General features: G+C 48.7%; 1 protein-coding gene across 2 annotated transcripts in view; it reads right to left on the bottom strand.

The window, feature by feature from the left end:
* Positions 1 to 24,797, bottom strand: part of LRIF1 (ligand dependent nuclear receptor interacting factor 1) — a 35,397-nt gene extending 10,600 nt beyond the window's left edge. The window contains exons 1-2 of one of the 2 annotated variants that reach the window (XM_044284979.1): positions 24,667 to 24,797; positions 6,328 to 7,651 (exon numbers count right to left, since the gene is read on the bottom strand). In XM_044284979.1, the coding sequence (XP_044140914.1) occupies positions 6,328 to 7,651; positions 24,667 to 24,797 (1,455 nt within the window). Of the gene's footprint in view, positions 1 to 6,327; positions 7,652 to 14,452; positions 14,658 to 24,666 lie in introns of those variants that run through there. The other variant, XM_044284980.1, reaches the window with a different exon arrangement.
* Between the last annotated feature and the right edge of the window lie 472 nt (positions 24,798 to 25,269).

Genomic DNA, 25,269 nt, shown 5'->3' with positions numbered 1-25,269 from the left:
GGTAGAGAGGAGTCAGTAGGGAGTAGTAGCTGTAGTGCGCGGTATATGGGTAGAGAGGAGTCAGTAGGGAGTAGTAACTGTAGTGCGGGGTATATAGGTAGAGAGGAGTCAGTAGGGAGTAGTAGCTGTAGTGCGGGTATATGGGTAGAGAGGAGTCAGTAGGGAGTAGTAGCTGTAGTGCGGGGTATATGGGTAGAGAGGAGTCAGTAGGGAGTAGTAGCTGTAGTGCGGGGTATATGGGTAGAGGGGAGTCAGTAGGGAGTAGTAGCTGTAGTGCGGGGTATATAGGTAGAGAGGAGTCAGTAGGGAGTAGTAGCTGTAGTGCGGGGTATATAGGTAGGAGGAGTAGTAGGGAGTAGTAGCTGTAGTGCGGGGTATATGGGTAGAGAGGAGTCAGTAGGGAGTAGTAGCTGTAGTGCGGGGTATATGGGTAGAGAGGAGTCAGTAGGAAGTAGTCGCTGTAGTGCGGGGTATATGGGTAGGGAGGAGTCAGTAGGAGTAGTAGCTGTAGTGCGGGGTATATGGGTAGGGAGGAGTCAGTAGGGAGTAGTAGCTGTAGTGCGGGGTATATGGGTAGAGAGGGAATCAGTAGGGAGTAGTAGCTGTAGTGCGGGGTATATGGGGTAGAGGGGAGTCAGTAGGGAGTAGTAGCTGTAGTGCCCGGTATATGGGTAGAGAGGAGTCAGTAGGTAGTAGTAGCTGTAGTGCCCGGTAGATGGGTAGAGAGGAGTCAGTAGGGAGTAGTAGCTGTAGTGCGGGGTATATGGGTAGAGAGGAGTCAGTAGGGAGTAGTAGCTGTAGTGCGGGGTAGATAGGAATCAGTAGGGAGTAGTTAGCGTGTAGTGCGGGGGTATATGGGTAGAGAGGAGTCAGTAGGGAGTAGTAGCTGTAGTGCGGGGTAGATAGGAATCAGTAGGGAGTAGTAGCTGTAGTGCGGGGTATATGGGTAGAGAGGAGTCAGTAGGGAGTAGTAGCTGTAGTGCGGGGTATATGGGTAGAGAGGAGTCAGTAGGGAGTAGTAGCTGTAGTGCGGGGTATATGGGTAGAGAGGAGTCAGTAGGGAGTAGTAGCTGTAGTGCGGGGTAGATAGGAATCAGTAGGGAGTAGTAGCTGTAGTGCCCGGTATATGAGTAGAGGGGAGTCAGTAGGGAGTAGTAGCTGTATGTGCGGGGTATATGGGTAGAGAGGAGTCAGTAGGGAGTAGTAGCTGTAGTGCGGGGTATATGGGTAGAGAGGAGTCAGTAGGGAGTAGTAGCTGTAGTGCGGGGTATATGGGTAGAGAGGAGTCAGTAGGGAGTAGTAGCTGTAGTGCGGGGTATATGGGTAGAGAGGAGTCAGTAGGGAGTAGTAGCTGTAGTGCGGGGTAGATAGGAATCAGTAGGGAGTAGTAGCTGTAGTGCCGGGTATATGGGTAGAGAGGAGTCAGTAGGGAGTAGTAGCTGTAGTGCGGGGTATATGGGTAGAGAGGAGTCAGTAGGAGAGTAGTAGCTGTAGTGCGGGGTATATGGGTAGAGAGGAGTCAGTAGGGAGTAGTATAGCTGTAGTGCGGGGTAGATAGGAATCAGTAGGGAGTAGTAGCTGTAGTGCCCGGTATATGAGTAGAGGGGAGTCAGTAGGGAGTAGTAGCTGTAGTGCGGGGTATATGGGTAGAGGGGAGTCAGTAGGGAGTAGTAGCTGTAGTGCGGGGTATATGGGTAGAGAGGAGTCAGTAGGGAGTAGTTAGCTGTAGTGCGGGGTATATGGGTAGAGAGGAGTCAGTAGGGAGTAGTAGCTGTAGTGCGGGGTATATGGGTAGAGAGGAGTCAGTAGGGAGTAGTAGCTGTAGTGCGGGGTAGATAGGAATCAGTAGGGAGTAGTAGCTGTAGTGCGGGGTATATGGGTAGAGAGGAGTCAGTAGGGAGTAGTAGCTGTAATGCGGGGTATATGGGTAGAGGGAGTGAGTAGGGAGTAGTAGCTGTAGTGCGGGGTATATGGGTAGAGGGGAGTGAGTCGGGAGTAGTAGCTGTAGTGCGGGGTAGATAGGAATCAGTAGGGAGTAGTAGCTGTAGTGCGGGTATATGGGTAGAGGGGAGTCAGTAGGGAGTAGTAGCTGTAATGCGGGGTATATGGGTAGAGAGGAAGTCAGTAGGGAGTAGTAGCTGTAGTGCGGGGTATATGGGTAGAGAGGATCAGTAGGGAGTAGTAGCTGTAGTGCGGGGTATATGGGTAGAGAGGAGTCAGTAGGGAGTAGTAGCTGTAGTGCGGGGTATATGGGTAGAGAGGAGTCAGTAGGGAGTAGTAGCTGTAGTGCGGGGTATATAGGTAGAGAGGAATCAGTAGGGAGTAGTAGCTGTAGTGCGGGGTATATAGGTAGAGAGGAGTCAGTAGGGAGTAGTAGCTGTAGTGCGGGGTATATGGGTAGAGAGGAGTCAGTAGTGAGTAGTAGCTGTAGTGCGGGGTATATGGGTAGAGAGGAGTCAGTAGGGAGTAGTAGCTGTAGTGCGGGGTATATGGGTAGAGAGGAGTCAGTAGGGAGTAGTAGCTGTAGTGCGGGGTATATGGGTAGAGAGGAGTCAGTAGGGAGTAGTAGCTGTAGTGCGGGGTATATGGGTAGAGAGGAGTCAGTAGGGAGTAGTAGCTGTAGTGCGGGGTATATAGGTAAGAGAGGAGTCAGTAGGGAGTAGTAGCTGTAGTGCGGGGTATATGGGTAGAGAGGAGTCAGTAGGGAGTAGTAGCTGTAGTGCAGGGTATATAGGTAGAGAGGAGTCAGTAGGGAGTAGTAGCTGTAGTGCGGGGGTATATAGGTAGAGAGGAGTCAGTAGGGAGTAGTAGCTGTAGTGCGGGGTATATGGGTAGAGAGGAGTCAGTAGGGAGTAGTAGCTTTAGTGCCCGGTAGATGGGTAGAGAGGAGTCAGTAGGGAAGTAGTAGCTGTAGTGCCGGGTATATGGGTAGAGGGGAGTCAGTAGGGAGTAGTAGCTGTAGTGCGGGGTATATGGGTAGGGAGGAGTCAGTAGGGAGTAGTAGCTGTAGTGCGGGGTATATGGGTAGGGAGGAGTCAGTAGGGAGTAGTAGCTGTAGTGCGGGGTATATGGGTAGGAGGAGTCAGTAGGGAGTAGTAGCTGTAGTGCGGGGTTATGGGTAGAGAGGAGTCAGTAGGGAGTAGTAGCTGTAGTGCGGGGTATATAGGTAGAGAGGAGTCAGTAGGGAGTAGTAGCTGTAGTGCGGGGTATATGGGTAGAGAGGAGTCAGTAGGGAGTAGTAGCTGTAGTGCGGGGTATATAGGTAGAGAGGAGTCAGTAGGGAGTAGTAGCTGTAGTGCGGGGTATATGGGTAGAGGGGAGTCAGTAGGGAGTAGTAGCTATAGTGCGGGGTATATGGGTAGAGAGGAGTCAGTAGGGAGTAGTAGCTGTAGTGCGGTATATGGGTAGAGGGAGTCAGTAGGGAGTAGTAGCTGTAGTGCGGGGTATATGGGTAGAGAGGAGTCAGTAGGGAGTAGTAGCTGTAGTGCGGGGTATATGGGTAGAGAGGAGTCAGTAGGGAGTAGTAGCTGTAGTGCGGGGTATATGGGTAGAGGGAGTCAGTAGGGAGTAGTAGCTGTAGTGGGGGTATATGGGTAGAGAGGAGTCAGTAGGGAGTAGTAGCTGTAGTGCGGGGTATATGGGTAGGAGGAGTCAGTAGGGAGTAGTAGCTGTAGTGCGGGGTATATGGGTAGAGGGAGTCAGTAGGGAGTAGTAGCTGTAGTGCGGGTATAGGTAGAGAGGAGTCAGTAGGAGTAGTAGCTGTAGTGCGGGGTATATGGGTAGAGGAGTCAGTAGGGAGTAGTAGCTGTAGTGCGGGGTATATGTAGAGAGGAGTCAGTAGGGAGTAGTAGCTGTAGTGCGGGGTATATGGTAGAGAGGAGTCAGTAGGGAGTAGTAGCTGTAGTGCGGGGTATATGGGTAGAGAGGAGTCAGTAGGGAGTAGTAGCTGTAGTGCGGGGTATATGTGTAGAGAGGAGTCAGTAGGGAGTAGTAACTGTAGTGCAGGGTATATAGGTAGAGAGGAGTCAGTAGGGAGTAGTAGCTGTAGTGCGGGGTATATGGGTAGAGAGGAGTCAGTAGGGAGTAGTAGCTGTAGTGCCCGGTATATGGGTAGAGAGGAGTCAGTAGGGAGTAGTAGCTGTGGTGCGGGGTATATGGGTAGAGAGGAGTCAGTAGGGAGTAGTAGCTGTAGTGCGGGGTATATGGGTAGAGAGGAATCAGTAGGGAGTAGTAGCTGTAGTGCGGGGTATATGGGTAGAGGGGAGTCAGTAGGGAGTAGTAGCTGTAGTGCGGGGGTATATAGGTAGAGAGGAGTCAGTAGGGAGTAGTAACTGTAGTGCGGGGTATATGGGTAGAGGGGAGTCAGTAGGGAGTAGTAGCTGTAGTGCGGGGTATATGGGTAGAGGGGAGTCAGTAGGGAGTAGTAGCTGTAGTGTGGGGTATATGGGTAGAGGGGAGTCAGTAGGGAGTAGTAGCTGTAGTGCGGGGTATATGGGTAGAGGGGAGTCAGTAGGGAGTAGTAGCTGTAGTGCGGGGTATATGGGTAGAGAGGAGTCAGTAGGGAGTAGTAGCTGTAGTGCAGGGTATATGGGTAGAGAGGAGTCAGTAGGGAGTAGTAGCTGTAGTGCAGGGTATATGGGTAGAGAGGAGTCAGTAGGGAGTAGTAGCTGTAGTGCGGGGTATATGGGTAGAGAGGAGTCAGTAGGGAGTAGTAGCTGTAGTGCGGGGTATATGGGTAGAGGGGAGTCAGTAGGGAGTAGTAGCTGTAGTGCGGGGTATATGGGTAGAGAGGAGTCAGTAGGGAGTAGTAGCTGTAGTGCGGGGTATATGGGTAGAGGGGAGTCAGTAGGGAGTAGTAGCTGTAGTGCGGGGTATATGGGTAGAGAGGAGTCAGTAGGGAGTTGTAGCTGTAGTGCGGGGTATATGGGTAGAGAGGAATCAGTAGGGAGTAGTAGCTGTAATGCGGGGTATATGGGTAGAGAGGAGTCAGTAGGGAGTAGTAGCTGTAGTGTGGGGTATATGGGTAGAGAGGAGTCAGTAGGGAGTAGTAGCTGTAGTGCGGGGTATATGGGTAGAGGGGAGTCAGTAGGGAGTAGTAGCTGTAGTGCGGGGTATATGGGTAGAGAGGAGTCAGTAGGGAGTAGTAGCTGTAGTGCGGGGTATATGGGTAGAGAGGAGTCAGTAGGGAGTAGTAGCTGTAGTGCGGGGTATATGGGTAGAGAGGAGTCAGTAGGGAGTAGTAGCTGTAGTGCGGGGTATATGGGTAGAGGGGAGTCAGTAGGGAGTAGTAGCTGTAGTGCAGGGGAGTCAGTATAGTGGTCACACAGCAGCTGCTTTGTGTCAATGTACAAGTATAGGGCTACACTAAATAATTTTCATTCATTTTAACTCTTCAGTTACAGCCGGCAGCAGTCGGAAGGAATACACTGAACTGCCTGCAATGCTGTGGACTGCAGCGGTCACGGTGTAATCTCCGCCTTACAAGTGAGGGTGACACCGACTGGACAAATCTGATCACCAGTCTACAATAAAGGAACTGCTGTGCGTGCAATTCCCGCGTGTATAAAAAAAAGCAAGGATATTAAGGCTACTTTCACACTAGCGTTCGTCGGTCCGCTCGTGAGCTCCGTTTGAAGGAGCTCACGAGCGGAGCAGAACGCTTCCGTCCAGCCCTGATGCAGTCTGAATGGATGCGGGTCCGCTCAGACTGCATCAGTCTGGCGGCGTTCAGCCTCCGCTCCGCTCGCTTCCGCATGGCCAGGCGGACAGCTGAACGCTGCTTGCAGCGTTCAGTGGTCCGCCTGGCCGTGCGGAGGCGTGCGGATCCGTCCAGACTTACAATGTAAATCAATGGGAACGGATCCGCTTGAAGATGACACCATATGGCTCAATCTTCAAGCGGATCCGTCCCCCATTGACTTTACATTGAAAGTCTGAACGGATCCGCTCAGGCTACTTTCGCACAAGTTATTAATGCAGACGGATCCGTACTGAACGGAGCCTCCGTCTGCATTAATATGATCGGATCCGTTCAGAACGGGACGGGAAGCTAACCCAGCGCCAGGGCGGTTCTAGTCTCCGTGGCGGCGGGTGTACAGCCCTGGATTATATATAAAATACTAAATAGATTGGATGATAATACTACAGTCGGCTGGAATAAGGGGCCACACCCGACTGTGCGCTCTGAGGACAAGAACTCCTGGCAGCGCTCCGAGGACAGGTGGGTTCACGAACGGTATAAGAGACTTTTATTGGTGCAGAAGACTACGCAGGATCCCTAACCCTTCGTCAGGTAGGACACCCCAGAGTCCAGAACTTTGCACTCACCTGATCAGTTTTCTTCCCAGAGTCCCCTTTATTAGCAGTGTTTAAAGTGGAGGATCCTGCTGGATTTAATAGACTGCGCGGGGTTTCCTGGGGCTTCACGGAGACTTCGCGGCGGCTGACCTCATCACCAGGAATATGAAGGACATTAGGGTCCCCTCTATGAGCTTGGGGGGTAGAACTCTTCCTTTTAGGTTTTGCAGTACTGACAACACTGGACTGAACCGACTGTTCTGTGCTTGGAGGGGGAGACTTATTTTTGGAAAGTACCACTTGCACCACTCTATTAGAGAAGTCTTTCATTGGTTCGATCTTTGGCGTCAGTTTGTCCGGCAAGGAGTACTGCGGCGGTTCTGGATTTTTCCTTTCTGGATCGATTAGCTCCGTCCCTTTTTTGGTTAATAAAAATATTTTATTGTTGCACATCACCAGGGCGTTGTCCTTTACCTGCATGACCTTCGACTGATCTGAATTGGTCAGGTTCACATCTTCCATCTTGGTCTTCGACAGCATCTGTAGAATTTTTGAAGCTGTCTCATTGGAGGACTTCACAGGAACAAGGCAAGCGGCGGCTTCCTTGTTTTCTTGGACGACCCATTTCATAGGCCCGTTAGAAGCTTCACTGCCGCTGGATGGTGGCTTCTGCACAAGAAAGGACTGAGTTCCTGGGGTTATACTTGAGGAAACGGGGCTGGGATAAAGCGAGGCGCTCAGGTTGTTAGTGCCTTTCACCGTATTTACCGGTGAGACGTAGATGACTGAGGGCATCCTGCCCATATCTGAGCCGCTACTCTGGGGCAGAATTTTCTTCTGGATGGCGAAGGGCAGGGAAGACGCAGGAACGGATCTCACTTCAGCATGGGCAGGTATTTGGAGGGAATGTCCAGACGGTAACATGGGTGCAGGTTTTACAGGACTGGCCAGTTTCTTGTTCATCATGAAGATCATTGGATTTCCTTGCACAGAATTGGTTGGAAAACTCAACTGGGAATTGTCCAGGAAGAAAGCTGTTTCCTGAGAAAACGAAAATGGTCTTCCAACATCAAGAGTGTTGGTGAGATTATTCTGCGCTGCAATAATGTAATTCCCAAAGGCGGGCGCCTGCACATGCGGCACGCTGACAGGACTAGGCCTCGATATGATGGGGACTGGTGGTGGTGGTGAGGATAGAAGTGTTTGAGGTAGATTTAGTGCCGGCGCGCTGGGTGTTACTGGAGAGGGCACTGCAGGAAGTGGATTATCCTTAGGTTTTAATATCGGGAGAAGCTTCAGAACGTTTGACCCGGGCAGTCCCACTTGAACGACTTGATAGACGCAACCAGTGAGGCTGAAAGACAATAACGATGATGAATTATAGGGTGTGCAGAAGGAGCTCTGAGACAAAAACATTATTTTCTATGGCACTAACATAAAGGTTATAAAGTCTGTCATCTATAGTTACCCCCGTGACAGCAGCCCCCCAACTAAAGAAAAGTTGTCCCTATGAAATGCAGTGTAACCTGCGGGCAGCACGTTATAGAGCAGGAGAAGCTGAGTGGACTGATATATTCTTTGTGGTTAAAGATTCAGTAAAATTGACCGCAATCTATGCAAACACATTTATACAGGGACTGCTATCCTTCACCTCCACCTGCCGCTTTCAACTAGAGAACATCCCTCTGGCTTCTGATCTAACCCTGAGTGAACTGAACTGCGTGCGCGTGCCCTCATCATCTCCCGCCTGGACTACTGCAACATCCTCCTCTGTGGCTTCTGATCCAACACTGAGTGAACTGAACTGCGTGCCCTCATCATCTCCCGCCTGGACTACTGCAACATCCTCCTCTGTGGCTTCTGATTTAACCCTGAGTGAACTAAACTGCGTGCCCTCATCATCTCCCGCCTGGACTACTGCAACATCCTCCTCTGTGGCTTCTGATCTAACCCTGAGTGAACTAAACTGCGTGCCCTCATCATCTCCCGCCTGGACTACTGCAACATCCTCCTCTGTGGCTTCTGATCTAACCCTGAGTGAACTAAACTGCGTGCCCTCATCATCTCCCGCCTGGACTACTGCAACATCCTCCTCTGTGGCTTCTGATCCAACACTGAGTGAACTGAACTGCGTGCCCTCATCATCTCCCGCCTGGACTACTGCAACATCCTCCTCTGTGGCTTCTGATCCAACACTGAGTGAACTGAACTGCGTGCCCTCATCTCCCGCCTGGACTACTGCAACATCCTCCTCTGTGGCTTCTGATCTAACCCTGAGTGAACTAAACTGCGTGCCCTCATCATCTCCCGCCTGGACTACTGCAACATCCTCCTCTGTGGCTTCTGATCCAACACTGAGTGAACTGAACTGCGTGCCCTCATCTCCCGCCTGGACTACTGCAACATCCTCCTCTGTGGCTTCTGATCTAACCCTGAGTGAACTAAACTGCGTGCCCTCATCATCTCCCGCCTGGACTACTGCAACATCCTCCTCTGTGGCTTCTGATCCAACACTGAGTGAACTGAACTGCGTGCCCTTATCTCCCGCCTGGACTACTGCAACATCCTCCTCTGTGGCTTCTGATCTAACACTCTTGCATCCCTCCAATCTATCCTTAACTCTGCTGCCTGGTTAATCCACCTCTCCCCTCCTTGCTCCCCGTTGCACAGGGAATTCGGTTTAAAATAGTAACAACTACACATAAAGCCGTCCACAATCCGTCTCCTCCGGATATCTCAGACCCGCTTCCCCAATATATCCTCACACGTAAACTCCAATTCTCACAAGAACCCATTCTGTGGAACTCTCTTCCCCTGCACATCAGACTCTTCCCCAAAATCCAAACCTTCAAAAGCAACCCTAAAACCCACCTCTTCAACAAAAAGGAGAAAGCCTAACCCTATAATAAGCATGCTGCCACCACACGCCAGATGGGCAGATCTCAGCCTCACCCGTCTCCTTCCCCTGTAGATGGTAAGCCCTCGCAGGCAGGGTTCTCCGCCATTCTGTAGTATCCTGTAACTGATGTCATGCCTATTGTACTTGTTTTATATCATGTACGTATATCCCACCTTGTAATCAATTAACCCCTTAGTGAACAAGCCTGTTTGGGCCTTTATGACCAAGCGTTTTTCTTCCTTTTTTCATGGTATCGTTCCAAGAGCTATAACTTTTTTTTATTTTTTCGTCTATATAGCTTTATGAGGGCTTGTTTTTTATGGGACAAGTTGTAGTTTTCAATGGCACCATTTTGGGGTACACATAACTTTCTGATTAACTTTTATTAACTCTTTCTCGGAGGGAGATGGGGAAAAATAGCAATACTGCCACTGCATTTTTACATGATAAATTTTACGGCGTTCATTTTTCGGTACAAATAACATAATATCTTTATGCTCCGGGTCAGTACGATTACAGTGATACTAAATACTTATAATTTTTTTTTAAGTTTTACTACTTTTTTTTCCAATAAAACCCATTTTATTAACCAAAAAAATGATTTTGCATTGCCACTTCACAAGACCCATTTTCTATGGAGTTGTGTGAGGGCTTGATTTTTGAGGGACAACTTGTATTTTTCATTTGTATCATTTTGGAGTAAATACCGCTTTTTGATCGCTTGTTATTACGTTTTTTTCGGTGGAAACTAAGAATAAATTAGAAATTCTGTCCTTTATTTTTATTTTTTTACGGCGTTCACCATAGGGGATAATTTATGTAATATTTATGTAGTTCGGGTCGTTACGGATGCGGCAATACCAAACATATGGGTGATATTTTCTTTTTGCAATTTTTTTAATTGAAAAGCGCATTTTCAATGGAAAAAAAATCATTTTTTTTATTTTATGGAATTTCTTTTACTACTTAAAAGTCCCACAATGGGACTATAATATACAGTATTTGATTGCTTTTAAACTGTAATGCATTATCTCTATAATGCATTACATTTCAATAGCAATGCTATTCAAAGATTGACCAGCTGGAGAGAACTGCAGACAGGCTCGGGGCCCTGATCGGAAGCGAGGTAAGCTTCCCAACACATCAGCACCCCGCGATCGCATTTTCGGGGTGCTGATGGGAGACAGAGGGAGTCCGCTCCCTCTGTCACCACTTTACATGCAGCGGGCGCCATTGAGCTCGGCACGTGAAGGGTTAAACACTCTCACATGAGTCAGCAGGGCCCCGACTCATGTGAGAGCCGGGTCCGCGATCCCCACTGCATTGGCGAGCCGTGCAGCGCTTAGACTGGGCCGCCGTAAAAACGCGGCGGCCCAGCCTAAGGCCCCTTAGTGACCGCCGTAAAAAGGCGTATGGGTGGTCACTAAGGGGTTAATGGTGCTTTCAAATAAATAGTAATAAAATCAGTCACTGGCACAGCTATCAGCGATTGACATCTCTCTGTATACACACTTACACAGAGAATACCATCACTGATCACACCTCCCTGTGTACAGCTATCAGTGACTGACAGCTATCGCTGTATAAAAACTTACACAGAGAATGCTAATCACTGATAACACCTCCCCGTGTAGAGCCATCAGTGACTGACACATCTCTGTATACACACTTACACAGAGAATGCTATTACTGATAACACCTCCCCGTGTACAGCTGTGACTGACATATCTCTGTATACACACTAAGGCTCCATTCACACATCCGTAATAATGGGTCTGCATCCGTTCCGCAAATTGCGAAACAGGTGCGGACCCATTCATTCTCTATGGGGTTGGAATGGATGCGGGCAGCACACAGTGTGCTGTCTGCATCCGCATTTCCGGAGCCCGCCGACAATCTTCCGGTCCGCGGCTCTAAAAAAATAAAATATATATATAGAACATGTCCTATTCTTGTCCGCAATTGCGGACAAGAATAGGCATTTCTATGGGGGTGCCGGCCGGGTGTATTACACAGAGAATGCCACCACTTATAACACCTCCCCGTGTACAATTATCAGTGACAGCTATGTATACACACTTACACAGAGAATGCTATCAATCACTAAAAAGACCCCCCTGTGTACAGCTATCAGTGACTGACAGATATCTATGTATACACACTTACACAGAGAATGCTATCAATCACTAAAAAGACCCCCCTGTGTACAGCTATCAGTGACTGACTGATATCTATGTATACACACTTACACAGAGAATGCTACCACTTATAACACCTCCCCGTGTACAATTATCAGTGACAGCTATGTATACACACTTACACAGAGAATGCCACCAATCACTGATATCACCTCCCCGTGTACAGCTATCAGTGACTGACTGATAGCTATGTATACACACGTACACAGAGAATGCTACCAATCACTGATAAAACGCAAGTTCGCTCAACACTAGTTAAGTTCGACGTCTAAAGTTCGTGTTATCGAAGAATCACGTTATGGATTCTAAATTCCGCTATGATCCGTGGTAGCGGAATCCATAACGTGATTCTTCGATAACCCGAACTTTAGACGCCGAACTTAAAACACAAGTTCGCTCAACACTACTGATAACACTTCCCCCCGTGTACATTTATCAGTCACTGACAGCTATCTATATATACACACTTAAGGTGCATTTAGACACGCTGACCATGCAGGCAATTATCAGGAAGAAACCACTACTTCCTGATAACTGCCTGCTTGTCAGAGGAAACGAATTTACAGGGGCCGAATGCCCCCCCGCTGATCAGCTATGTGGTTTATCTGCTCGCGGTTGACATTGCAGTGTAATTACAACTCTGCCGTCTCCATTCATTTCAATTGGAACAATGAAAAATGAAAGGCGGAAGCTGATCGGCTGCCATGCCAGTTTTCCTATACACCAGTTTTGCTAACTCTCCATCATATAGTATAGAAATCTGTATACGCAGTGTACGGCCTCAAAGCTTTGTGTAGCTGATGGCATTTCCTCATTTCACGTCTGCATCCCAGAGATACGCGGTGCCGCAGCACGGACCGCGCAGAGACAGGCAGAGAAGGTTACAAATGTTATGTTCCATTAATCAGAGGCCTAAGCAGCAGGTGTTCCAGTGATGACAGAGAACCCGTCCTCGCCGCTCATGTCCCTCATACAGCGCTCCAGACCAGGGGTCATTGGCTCACTAAATACATAGAATTATAATAAAAAAAAGACTTGGAGGAGGTGAGACGCCACTTACAGCATACCGCCTGCCAGCACTGCAAGACGTACAGGAGAATACGGCACCACACACCTCTTAGGCTCCTGTCATGTAGACCTTCTCTGTCCTCATCTCCTCTGTTTGACCCAGACCGCCATGACAAATACCTTCAGCCGCATCTCGTCTCTGCAGAGCTGGTTACACCGACAACAACCCCCAATCCTGCTATCCCAACATTGTCATCCCGGTGCCACTCCCAATACGGGGCACATTGTCCTCCCCAATGCCCCCAAATATCATACTGCTGAAAAAACAGTGACCCCAGTAGAAATAATGTCCCTATAGAGCTTCCAGCAATTATAACACCCCATAGAGTGCCCCCCAGTAGTAATCAAACCCTACACTGTGCCCCCCAGTAGTAATCAAACCCTACACTGTGCCCCCCAGTAGTAATCAAACCCTACACTGTGCCCCCCAGTAGTAATCAAACCCTACACTGTGCCCCCAGTAGTAATCAAACCCTACACTGTGCCCCCCAGTAATAATCAAACCCTACACTGTGCCCCCCAGTAATAATCAAACCCTACACTGTGCCCCCCAGTAATAATCAAACCCTACACTGTGCCCCCCAGTAATAATGTAATATCCCCTATTTTAACCCCAGTAAAAGTTCCATTATAGTACCCCCAGTATTAATAATGCCCCCTAAAGTGCCCCCAGTAATAATGCCCATGTACAAAAAATCCTGCTATAATGCCGCAGTATTAAAAGGTCCCCAGCGCCTCCTGTAATACCCCATATACCGGTATTGCCCTGATAGCAAAAAGTGCCCCGGTAATACCCCCTATATTGCCTTGTATTAAAAATTCAATGGCAACATCCCACACAGTGCCCCCCCCACGGCAACTCCTCCCACAGTGCCCCCCCAACGGCAACTCCTCCCACAGTGCCCCCCCAATGGCAACGTCCCCCACAGTGCCCCCTACAATGGCAACTCCTCTCACAGTGCCCCCCCAATGGCAACGTCCCCCACAGTGCCCCCTCCAATGGCAACTCCTCTCACAGTGCCCCCTCCAATGGCAACGTCCCCCACAGTGCCCCCTCCAATGGCAACTCCTCTCACAGTGCCCCCTCCAATGGCAACGTCCCCCACAGTGCCCCCTCCAATGGCAACTCCTCTCACAGTGCCCCCTCCAATGGCAACGTCTCCCACAGTGCCCCCTCCAATGGCAACTCCTCCCACAGTGCCCCCCATGGTAACATCCCACACAGTGCCCCTCCAGTAGTAACGTGTCCCTCAGCGCCCCACTGGCGTTCACGATGCAGGCCGTAAACCTCTTCTGGTCTACGGCCTGGGATGGACATCACTGCTCTGTGCCCCGGCAAAGATGGGCGCGTTGACGTCTTCACACCGCCTGCTCTGGGACTTGCTACCTGATGGTGATTGGCGGGGCAAGGATTCAGCGTGGCGGGTCTAAGTCCTGTCGCACCTGCTAGATATCTCTATGCTGCTTGGCGGCCCTTCCGTGCCTGGACCTGTGCTCAGTGGTGGAGACCCGAGGAGGAGGTCCAGCACTGGGCGTGCCTGCCGTCACCAGAACAGACCATTAGAACCATAGTATAATGGAAAATAATAAAACCTACAGAACGCCGATCGGTGTAGAGGTCCGGGCTCGGCTCCGGGCACCACATTCAGTTTTTTCTCACGCGCGTGCAAAACGCATTGCACTCGCGCGGAAAAAAACTGAACAACTGAACGCAATCGCAGACAAAACTGACAGAAATTGCATGCCTACTCGCGCGGGTTTCCCGCAATGCACCCGGTACGTATCCGGCCCTCACCCGCGGCGCCTACAAGAATCAAGGGAGCATTTGACAAACAAGCTGAGGTCATGTGACATGGGGGGGGGCTGCTATTTGGGTTGGGGGGGGGGCTACTTTCTTTGTATGCGGAAAAAGGGGCATCTATACCAATGCTATTAGATAACACAGGAAGTAAACATCCTCTGTGCTGCTGTGAGCCGCGTAGGTACTCACCTCTGATTGGAGGGCTGCTGCGCCGGCTTCTGCCCCTGGGGGTGAGACATGGAGCCGCTCTCTCGTGCCTTCCCTTCCGCCTATAGAGCCGCTGCCCCCCCGTCCGGCAGACTGCGCCCTCCTCCGTCCGGGGCTGTAGCACCAGGAAAACGGCGACGCGCACAATCCTGACAGAAACCAAACGTCGCAGACACTGACCGGAAACTCCTGGTGGGCGTGGCCCCGGCTGCTGGCATCTGATTGGAAGAACGGCCTGTGACGTATGACGTCTTCATCAGAAGGGAGCGACTTCCGGAGGGATGATTTCCGGCTAAAATGGAGGGAGGCGTGGCCAAACGCAGCTTCCGGTTTGTAGTTTATTAAAGCTGCAGAGGGGGAATAATCTGTGGAAGGGATCTGTTCTGCAGTTTTATAACATGTAGTTATTTTTTTTACCTCATTCAGTCAGGTTTACGCTCTGTCGTCATTGTACGGTAGATAATAACACCTAGTAATCGCCTGGCGCGTATGCTGGCAGTATCCATAGGGCTCTATAGACCCAGTGTGCTCCGAACAAGTGTCCCTAAGGCGGGTGCATGGTGTAAACCAACTGTATAAAGTACTTGGCAACCCTAAACGTTGGCAGACACCTCCACTCCTGCAAGCCTCGGCAATTGTTCGGCGTGTTGTGAAGCCGCCTGGCACCTCCTGGTAATCATCCTATAACCCCTGTACATAGATCTGGACTCTGCTGCAGGGTATCCACCAGGCCGCTACCTCCTGGAGTGGTCTCTGTGTGATTGGCAGTGGGTCAAGAGGCATCTGTGATCAAGCAAAACCGTAGTCATGGACAGGGCAGAGTACATACAATCCAATAAACAGAACAATGGTTGGGCAGGCAGCAAAGGTCAAATCCGGTAAAAGGGCAGAGATCGGCACAGGCAAGCAAAGAAAACGATAGCGTGCAACAGCATGAGCTAGCCGGCCGGATAACCTAATGATCAAGAGCCTTCCCACAGGGACAGGTGCCTTACATACCCATAGGCCGGGGAGGAGTCAGGTGCTCGTGTGTTGGTCCTTTAAAGGGCTTCTGTCACTCCACTAAATTCATTTATTTTTTTTTGTCTCCCTACAATCCTTATGCTGCGATTTCTTAATATATATGGCTATTACACAGTTTGGTTCAGTAGTTCTATCAAAAAACGGACTTTTATATTATGCAAATTACCTCTCTAGCAGCAGGTAGGGCGGCTACCTGCTGCTAGCAGCCGCATCCTCCATTCATAATGACGCCCCCTCCTCATGTTGATTGACAGGGCCAGCGGACGCGCTCGTCCTCTGACTGGCCCTGTCTTCGTTTTAAATCTCGCGCCGGTCTTCAGTTGGCGCAGGCGCACTCAGAGGAGGACGCTCGCTCGGCCGCTCCATCCTCAGTGCGCCTGTGCCGGGTGTACATGTGACGTCATCGGCACAGGCGCGCTGAGGATGGAGCGGCTGAGCGAGCGTCCTCCTCTGAGTGCGCCTGCGCCAACTGAAAACCGGCGCGAGATTTAAAACGAAGACAGGGCCAGTCAGAGGACGAGCGCGTCCGCTGGCCCTGTCAATCAACATGAGGAGGGGGCGTCATTATGAATGGAGGATGCGGCTGCTAGCAGCAGGTAGCCGCCCTACCTGCTGCTAGAGAGGTAATTTGCATAATATAAAAGTCAGTTTTTTGATAGAACTACTGAACCAAACAGTGTAATAGCCATATATATTGAGAAATCGCAGCATAAGGATTGTAGGGAGACCAAAAAAAAAAATGAGTTTAGTGGAGTGACAGAAGCCCTTTAAGACTCGGGGAGACAGGGTGCGCTTCCTCAGAGCCCGCAGTATCGGTGCTCCGGTGGCCATCCCTGCAAGCAAGAAGCAGGAGGAGGCCGGCTGGCACGGACCGCTAGAGCAACATCAGAATGAGTATCCCAGTGGCCATTCGCACCAGAATCAGGAAACACTAGACTGCTGGCATTAAAATCAGGTCTCATGAGGGCAAACCCTGTTATAAAGGCCTATGGACGTTCAGGGCCCCCTCCTTTCATGAGCCAGGACTCAAAACGCCTTTGCATTCCAAGGGCGGCAGGCATTTATCTGAAAGGCCTCCATAAAATACGACGTCTACTCTGCCGGGTAAATGCCTGCCAGTCTGCAGCTTCCTCTGCCAAAATCAGCTATTTGCCAGGAATGGGTCCCAGAGTGATCAGCAGAGCGCCCCCGATGGTGCATTTGGATAAGACAACTCCTTTATGGAAATTGTGTAGAGCTACACAGAGGATGAACGAGGCTCCTTCAAGTTTCCATTGAAAGATTGAAATCTAGTCTTGGGCGTCTCCCCCCTTCGTTTTAGGAATGGACTTCATTGAGATGCTGCAGGATTTAGGAGCCTTGGAAGTTTTCTTTCTCTGTAAACTTGGTCCATACATAGAGGTCAGACCCCAATGACGAAACCCAAAGCGCCTCCATTGACAACACCATAAACTGTGACTGCTGAGCGTCCTACACAGTGACTTGGCCTTTTCCCTTTAAAGGGGTTGTTCAGTTTCTTCATATTAATGATCTATCCTCATCAGATTGGTGGGGTCTGACTCCTGACACCCCCACCGATCAGGTGTTTGAAGATACCGTGGTACTCCTGCAATCACTGCTGTCAGCAGCAAGTAGGTAAGCAGTGAAGAGAACGCAGCATTTGCAACAGCATTCTCGTGAAAGGGCGGATCTTTATGATCTGATATAGATGACCTACATTGAGGATAGGTCATAAATATGAAAAAAACTGGAGAACCCCTTTATCACCTATAAAGATATCTGAACTTCATGCAAGGAAATCTCAGGTCAAAACTACAGGGTGGTCTCTGTCAGCAACGTGAGAGAAGCAACAGGCACCAGGACATGGCACAAAGGTGGAGTAGGCGTAGTCAGGCAAATGGAGGGCAGGCAGAAAATATGCACAATGGAAAACGGGCAGGAGGAGAACAGGCAACATGAAAGACTAGCAGAAGGTCAGGACAGGCAGCAAACAAGAAGATATAGGGGGTCATTTATGAAGCTGAACTATGCCTATATTAGGCATATTTCAGGCGCAGATTTGTTTGTTGCGCCTGAAACAACCTGCGACTTCACCGTGATCACACCAGGTCTAAAAAAGTGTCAGGAGAGGGACCGTCAGACTCGTCTCATTTACCATTTTCTATGCCTGTTTCCGGTGTACAAAAGGTCTAAATGTAAGACGGCAAGGAAGCTTCTTCCATTTAGAACTGGTGGAGGATCTGCTGAATTTATGGAGAGGCGGGCGCCTCTTCATAACTGCGGCGGATCCACCGCCAGCGCAGGAGATAATTAACCACTTCAACCCCCCTAACTGAAACACCCTTAATGACCAGACCACTTTTTACACTTCGGCACTACACTCCTTTCACCGTTTATCGCTCGGTCATGCAACTTACCACCCAAATGAATTTTACCTCCTTTTCTTCTCACTTAATAGAGCTTTCATTTGGTGGTATTTCATTGCTGCTGACATTTTTGATACTTTTTTTGTTATTAATCGAAATTTAACGAAATTTTTGTAAAAAAATTACATTTTTCACTTTCAGTTGTAATATTTTTCAAAAAAATCATACCTATATATACATTTTTCCCTAAACTTATTGTTTTTACAAAAAAAATGGTTTGGGTAAAAGTTATAGCGTTTACAAACTATGGTACAAAAATGTGAATCTCCGCTTTTTGAAGCAGCTCTCAATTTCTGAGCACCTGTCCTGTTTCCTGAGGTTCTACAATGCCCAGACAGTAGAAAAACCCCACAAATGACCCCATTTCGGAAAGTAGACACCCTAAGGTATTCGCTGATGGGCATAGTGAGTTCATAGAACTTTTTATTTTTTGTAACAAGTTAGCGGAAAATGATGATTTTTTTTTTATTAACTTACAAAGTCTCATATTCCACTAACTTGTGACAAAAAATAAAAACTTTCATGAACTCACTATGCCCATCATGAAATACCTTGGGGTGTCTTCTTTCCAAAATGGGGTCACTTGTGGGGTAGTTATACTGCCCTGGCATTTTAGGGGCCCAGATGTGTGCAAAGTAGTTTGAAATCAAAATCTGTAAAAAATGGCAGTGAAATCCGAAAGGTGCTCTTTGGAATGTGGGCCCCTTTGCCCACCTAGGCTGCATAAAAGTGTCACACATCTGGTATTGCCGTACACAGGAGAAGTTGGGGAATGTGTTTTGGGGTGTCATTTTACATATACCCATGCTGGGGGAGATAAATATCTTGGTCAAATGCCAACTTTGTATAAAAAAATGGGAAAAGTTGTCTTTTGCCGAGATATTTCTCTCACCCAACATGGGTATATGTAAAATGACACACCCAAAACACATTCCCCAACTTCTCCTGAGTACGGCGATACCACATGTGTGACACTTTTTTGCCGCCTAGGTGGGCAAAGGGGCCCACATTCCAAAGAGCACCTTTCGGATTTCACCGGCCATTTTTTACACATTTTGATTGCAAACTACTTCACACGCATTTGGGCCCCTAAAATGCCAGGGCAGTATAACTACCCCACAAGTGACCACATTTTGGAAAGAAGACACCCCAAGGTATTCTGTGAGGGGCATGGCGAGTTCCTAGAATTTTTTATTTTTTGTCGTAAGTTAGTGGAATATGAGACTTTGCAATAAAAAAATAAAAAAATTTAAAAATCATCATTTTCCGCTAACTTGTGACAAAAATCTTTCAATCTTTCATGGACTCAATATGCCCCACAGCGAATACCTTGGGGTGTCTTCTTTCCAAAATGGGGTCATTTGTGGGGTGTTTGTACTGCCCTGGCATTTGAGGGTCTCCGCAATCATTACATGTATGGCCAGCATTAGGAGTTTCTGCTATTCTCTTTATATTGCGCATACGGGTAATGAGATTATTTTTTTTCCGTTCAGCCTCTGGGCTGAAAGAAAAAAATGAACGGCACAGATTTCTTCATTTGCATCGATCAATGTGGATGAAAAAATCTCTGCCAAAAAAAAGGGGAAAGGCGTCTGCCAGGACATAGGAGCTCCGCCCAACTTCCATACCCACTCAGCTCGTACGCCCTGGCAAACCCGATTTCTCCATTCACATCAATCGATGTGGATGAATAAATCATTGCCGGGATTTTTTCAAATTTTTGTTTTTATATACAAAGTGTTTGCCAAAGCATAGGAACGCCGCCTCCTCCTCAGCTCATATGCCTCGGCAAACGTATCTTTTACTGCAGAGGAAAAATCTCGTCTTGCAGCGCCGCATACACCGACTTGTGTGTAATCTGACAGCAGCGCAATGCTTCTGTCAGAATGCACATCAGTGCTGCAGCTAGTCGATCTGTTCACCTGGAAGGTAAAAAGACAAAAACAAAAAAGAAAAAACCAGGCCGCAACGCAATAATTTTATTAACTTTATAATAACCTTTGAACAGAACATATAAACTTTATTTAACTTTTGGAACTGAACGTTAACTTTTTTGCTTACTGGTGTTTTTTTGTTTTTTTGTTTTGTTTTTACCTTTATAGGACAAACCTCTCGTTCCCCATGGGACAATGTGCAAAGCGCAAATCGCCCAAAGATGTGGCGAAGTGCATTATGCACTTTATCCCAGGTGAAAGGAGAGGTTTGCAGCAGCTCTGTGTGTGAGTGGGCCCTAATAGCCCTGTGTGCCTGTCCTGTGAGATGTGATCCCTATGCTAAGTGTACCTGTGTGTGGTACTTCCGGAAACACTCCCCTAAGCATAGGGCAGGGTGGTCAGGGCAGTCAGGACAGAAAAAGCTTATTCCACTCCTGCTACAGACACGACATCTTTTTCGGGGTGACAGTTGGGTTGAGGTACCAGCAACGACATTGGGGAAATGTCGCTTGTGTAGACGGCTAACTACACTGGTGGATGGGGCCACGGAACCTCCTGGGTACAGGAGGTTCTCGATGATCTCTTCCTGAAATTTGAGGAAGGATCCTGTTCTCCCAGCCTTACTGTAGAGAACAAAACTATTATACAGAGCCAATAGAATTAAATATACAGACAACTTCTTATACCAGCGTCTGGTGCGTCGGGAAACTAAATACGGAGACAACATCTGGTCATTGAACGAGCCGTTGGGGGAAGCCCGCACGACTAGTTCGCGCGGTGCCACAGCAGCCAATCTGTTCTAGGAACAAATGCCTGAAGAGGGCCACACTTGTGTAGAAATTGTCCACATAAAGATGGTACCCCTTGCCAAATAAGGGTGACACCAAGTCCCAGACTGTCTTCCCACTGCTCCCCAGGTAGTCAGGACAACTGACCGGCTCCAGGGTCTGATCTTTTCCCTCATAGATCCGAAATTTGTGGGTATAGCCTGTGGCCCTTTCACAGAGCTTATACAATTTGACCCCATACCGGGCACGCTTGCTTGGGATGTATTGTTTGAAGCCAAGGCGCCCGGTAAAATGTATTAGGGACTCGTCTACGCAGATGTTTTGCTCAGGGGTATACAAATTGCAAATTTCTGGTTGAAGTGGTCTATGAGGGGCCGAATTTTGTGGAGCCGGTCAAAAGCTGGGTGGCCTCTGGGACGGGAGGTGGTGTTGTCGCTAAAGTGCAGGAAACGCAGGATGGCCTCAAATCGTGCCCTGAACATGGCAGCAGAGAACATGGGCATGTTATGAATTGGGTTCGTGGACCAATATGACCGCAATTCATGCTTTTTAGTTAGACCCATGTTGAGGAGAAGGCCCAGAAAAGTTTTAATTTTGGAAACTTGGACTGGTTTCCACCGGAAAGGCTGGGCATAATAGCTTCCCGGGTTGGCGGTTATAAATTGTGTGGCATACCGGTTTGTTTCTGCCACGACTAAGTCCAAGAGCTTCGCAGTCAAGAACAGCTCAAAAAATCCCAGGGCCGAACCGATCTGAGCTGTCTCAACCCGAACTCCAGACTGGGCGGTGAAAGGGGGAACTAATGGTGCGGCTGAAGTTGGGGGCTGCCAATCAGGGTTTGCCAGCACCTCAGGGATTCTAGGGGGTCTACGGGCACGTCTTTGCGGTGGCTGCGACGGGGTAACTACTGCACGTGCCACCGTACCAGCTTCAACTGCCCTTCTGGTGCTCGCCACTTCACCATGTTGTACGGCAGTGCTGGTACTAGGTCCAGGGAGGGCTGCGCTGCTGGTGTATGCCTCACCACGTAATCCGACAGCGCCAGCCCCACTCTGCTGCCCTTGAAGCGGATCCTGCGCAACCTGTGGTCTAGCGACACGGGGCCGGGTACGCCTGGTGGTATCAGGGACCTCAACCTCCTCGTCCGAACTTTGGGTCAGACTGACCCTGCTTTCTACAGGTTCATATTCTGACCCGCTGGATTCGTCAGATGAGGGTTCCCATTCCTCATCTGACTGGGTCAGAAGCCTGTAGGCCTCTTCAGAAGAATACCCCCTGTTTGACATTTGGGCAACTAAATTTAGGGGTATTCCCTGAGACTACCCAAGAAAAAAAGCAAGCCTGTCTTACAAATGGGAGGCTAGCGAAGTACCGGAGGCCGCTGCGGTTGATAAAAAATATCAAAACTGATTTTTCGCCGCAGCGCTTGTAAAGTGATTGACAGTTTACACTGATCACTTTTTTCCTTTCACTAGATGATTGACAGGGGTGATCAAGGGGTGATCAAGGGGTTAATTGGGGTGCAGGGGGGTGATCTGGGGCTAAGTGTGTGGTGTTTGGTGCTACTCACTGTGATGCCTGCTCCTCTGCTGGAACCAACCGACCAAAAGGACCAGCAGAGGAGCAGGGAAGCCATTTAACACATTATATTTACAAATATAATGTGTTATATGGCTTCTGATTGGATTTTTAAAAAATCATCAGCTTGCCAGCCACGATCATTAGCTGGCAAGCTGATGACGTGACAGCCCTCGAACAAATGCCGGCCCGCGATGCGCAGTCCGGCTAAGCGCGTCATCTCGCGTCTCGCAAGATGACGCACCGCTGCGTGACTCTGCCTGGAGCTGCCGCCTCCGGACCGCGATCCTGCGTTAGGCGGTCCGAAGGCGGTTAAAGGGGTTATCCCATCACAACGATCACTGTTAAATCTATTAATGATTTGACAGTGCTCATTTTTGTAAATACATTTTATTACCCAATTCCCACCCTTTTGGAAAAAATAAGTCCCCTCTTACCTGACTGTTGTCTTTTGTCTCCCCTAGTTACGGCCACCTGTCGTCTCTCAAATCCTGTGGCCGCGCTTGCGCAGAAGACTGAAGATTTTCTCCCTGGCCACGCAATGTCCTGAACGCGCACGCCTCCGCGCTTGCGCCATGATGACTTCTTGCTGGCCAGTATAGTACAGAGCCGCGAACGCACACGCCGGCTCTGTACTATACAGGACAGGAATAAGTCACCATGGCGCATGTGTGGCGGCGTGTGCGTTAAGGACATTGCGCTGCCCAGCCGGGAGAAAATCTTCAGTCTTCTGTGCAAGCGCGGCCCGGCCGGGAGAAGACGTCGCTCAAGCCCAGCTGAATCCAGGAAGTGGACGTCGTGCTCGCTGCAGGTAAGTATCAAAACCACTGATGGGAATACCCCTTTAAGACCAGCGTCTAAAATGCTGATCTTAATAAATGTGCTCCATTGTCCTATAATAAGCTGGGTCAGTAACAGAGTAGTCAGAGCACCTTACTGCTGGGGCACGAGCAGTAGCGGTCACGACGGGGTGGTGGTGACAGTACACATAACAATAGACATGGTCTAATAGCTGCTGCTTCTCTGGGGCATCATGGCTTGCTCAATAACAGTCGGGGGGACTGGATTTAGATGTGGCGATCACCTCCACAGTCTGATGATGAGAGACGGCTGCAGCTCATAAAAAAATCATTGTTCCTGGTCGGCAGAGGCGGTTTAGACCCCACCATCTGCTTCCTGGGAATGATGATTGAGGTGTTCACCCCTCAGATAATTCCACCGGATGTACGAACATTTGACGAGCGCTGTTTCAGATTATCATCATCTACAGTCACTGTCCCCATTGAGGCTCACAATATAAGTCTATTTTCCTATCAGGGTGGGATGAAACCCATGAGAACACAAGGAGAACATTTAAACTCCATGCAGATTTACCGAACGGTGCATGCATGTGATGTCAGGGCCAGATGAGATCACGATGCAGAAGTCTGTCACTTATAGAGGAGAGGGAGATGATGAAAAAGGTAGGGTGCACCGAGTTTCTCAATCCTCCCCTTGATGCACTTAACAGATTATTTGCGTATCAATCAAAAGCAGTTTTACTTGGGATAGTGGCATTGGCTCACCAGACGTTGTGCTGACAGACTCCCTTTAAACACAGCAGATTATGCCCTTAAAGGGGTTTTCTAAACTGGAACTGTAGTATTGATGACCTATTCTTAAGATTTATCATCAACATCAGATCAGTAGGGTCCAAATCCGGAGACCTCCACCAGCCAGCTGTTTGAACGGACTGCGGCTCTCTGGGACACACATTGGAGCAGCATAGCTCCATACACCGGATAGTGGTGCTATTCACAGGCACTAACTGGTGTGCAGAGCTATGTATCAATATTACGGTCCTGAAAACCCTTTTAAGGGCCCTTTTGGTAGATACATGAGTGACACTCAGGTGGCAAAGAGACCTCTCCATTCATTTAATACCAGAACCACTATTGATCATGGCATTAAACAGGGTTAATTCCAGCCATTGCCACAAGGTGGTCAAACCCAGATGCCTCCACATGGGTGATTGTGCATGAACAATCGCTGTACCCATGTGATCACAGGAACCTAATTGTATGATGTTGACCCTAGACACAGGCTTCCACCAGACCAAGGTGTTAATAAGAGGTTTTTTCTACAGTAGAGATTAATGGTATATCTATTTGATGCCTTCAATGTCTAATTGATTGGCTACAATGAACAGTCTGTGACTCTCATTTATTTTGGTGACAGTCCCACACCTGGGGACTAGAGCTATTTCTATAGTAGTCCGATCCCCAACTAATCAGACAATTATGGAATACCATATTTATTTTCAAGTTATCACAAATAGATTCTAATTTGACTTTTGCTGCATTTCCTCAACTTTTTTCTTTAACTCTATCACACGATCAAAAAGTCTCTGTCTTTTCTCGTCTCTGGTTGTATCATCTATGTCAAGAAAAAAAAAGGGCTGCTCATACCTTAAGTGGTTAAACATCAGAGAGGGTTCACTAGCAGATGATGTTTTATCTGTATCATAACTTTTTTCAGAACCTGTGGTAAACTCCGACCAGCACAGACTGGACTTGGCTTTGTGATGAGGAGGACTCATATTATCTGCACAAGTTGGGTGGTATCTCAATGGTGTGGAAGCTGCATGTTGAGGGGTATTGCACAATAGACTGGAAGAGGAAGAGAGTCTTTCAAGATCTGTAGTTTTTTGTCTTGGAGGTGTTTCCTCATGAGAAAATGATGCAGGTGACTCTTGAGGACTTGGAGGAGAAGGAACATCTGAAGATGATGGGTTGGTCTGGAGAGGAGAATGGTCAAGGACATTCTTTGCTACAGTTGAGTCTTGTTTGGCACTAGAATCACTCAAATATCCACATGGAGATGTTTCTTCATGAGAAAATGATACCGTTGACTCTTGAGGACTTAGAGGAGAAGGAGCATCTGAAGATGATGGGTGGGCCTGGAGAGGAGAACGGATCAGGACATTCTTTGCTACAGTTGAGCCTTGTTTGGAACCAGAATCACTTAGATATCCACATGGAGATGTTTCATCATGAGAAAATGATACAGGT

This window comes from Bufo gargarizans, chromosome 3, assembly GCF_014858855.1.
Source record: "Bufo gargarizans isolate SCDJY-AF-19 chromosome 3, ASM1485885v1, whole genome shotgun sequence".
NCBI lineage: Eukaryota > Metazoa > Chordata > Amphibia > Anura > Bufonidae > Bufo > Bufo gargarizans.
Note: the sequence above shows the minus strand (reverse complement) of the source record. Positions and strands in the feature narration are given on the sequence as shown.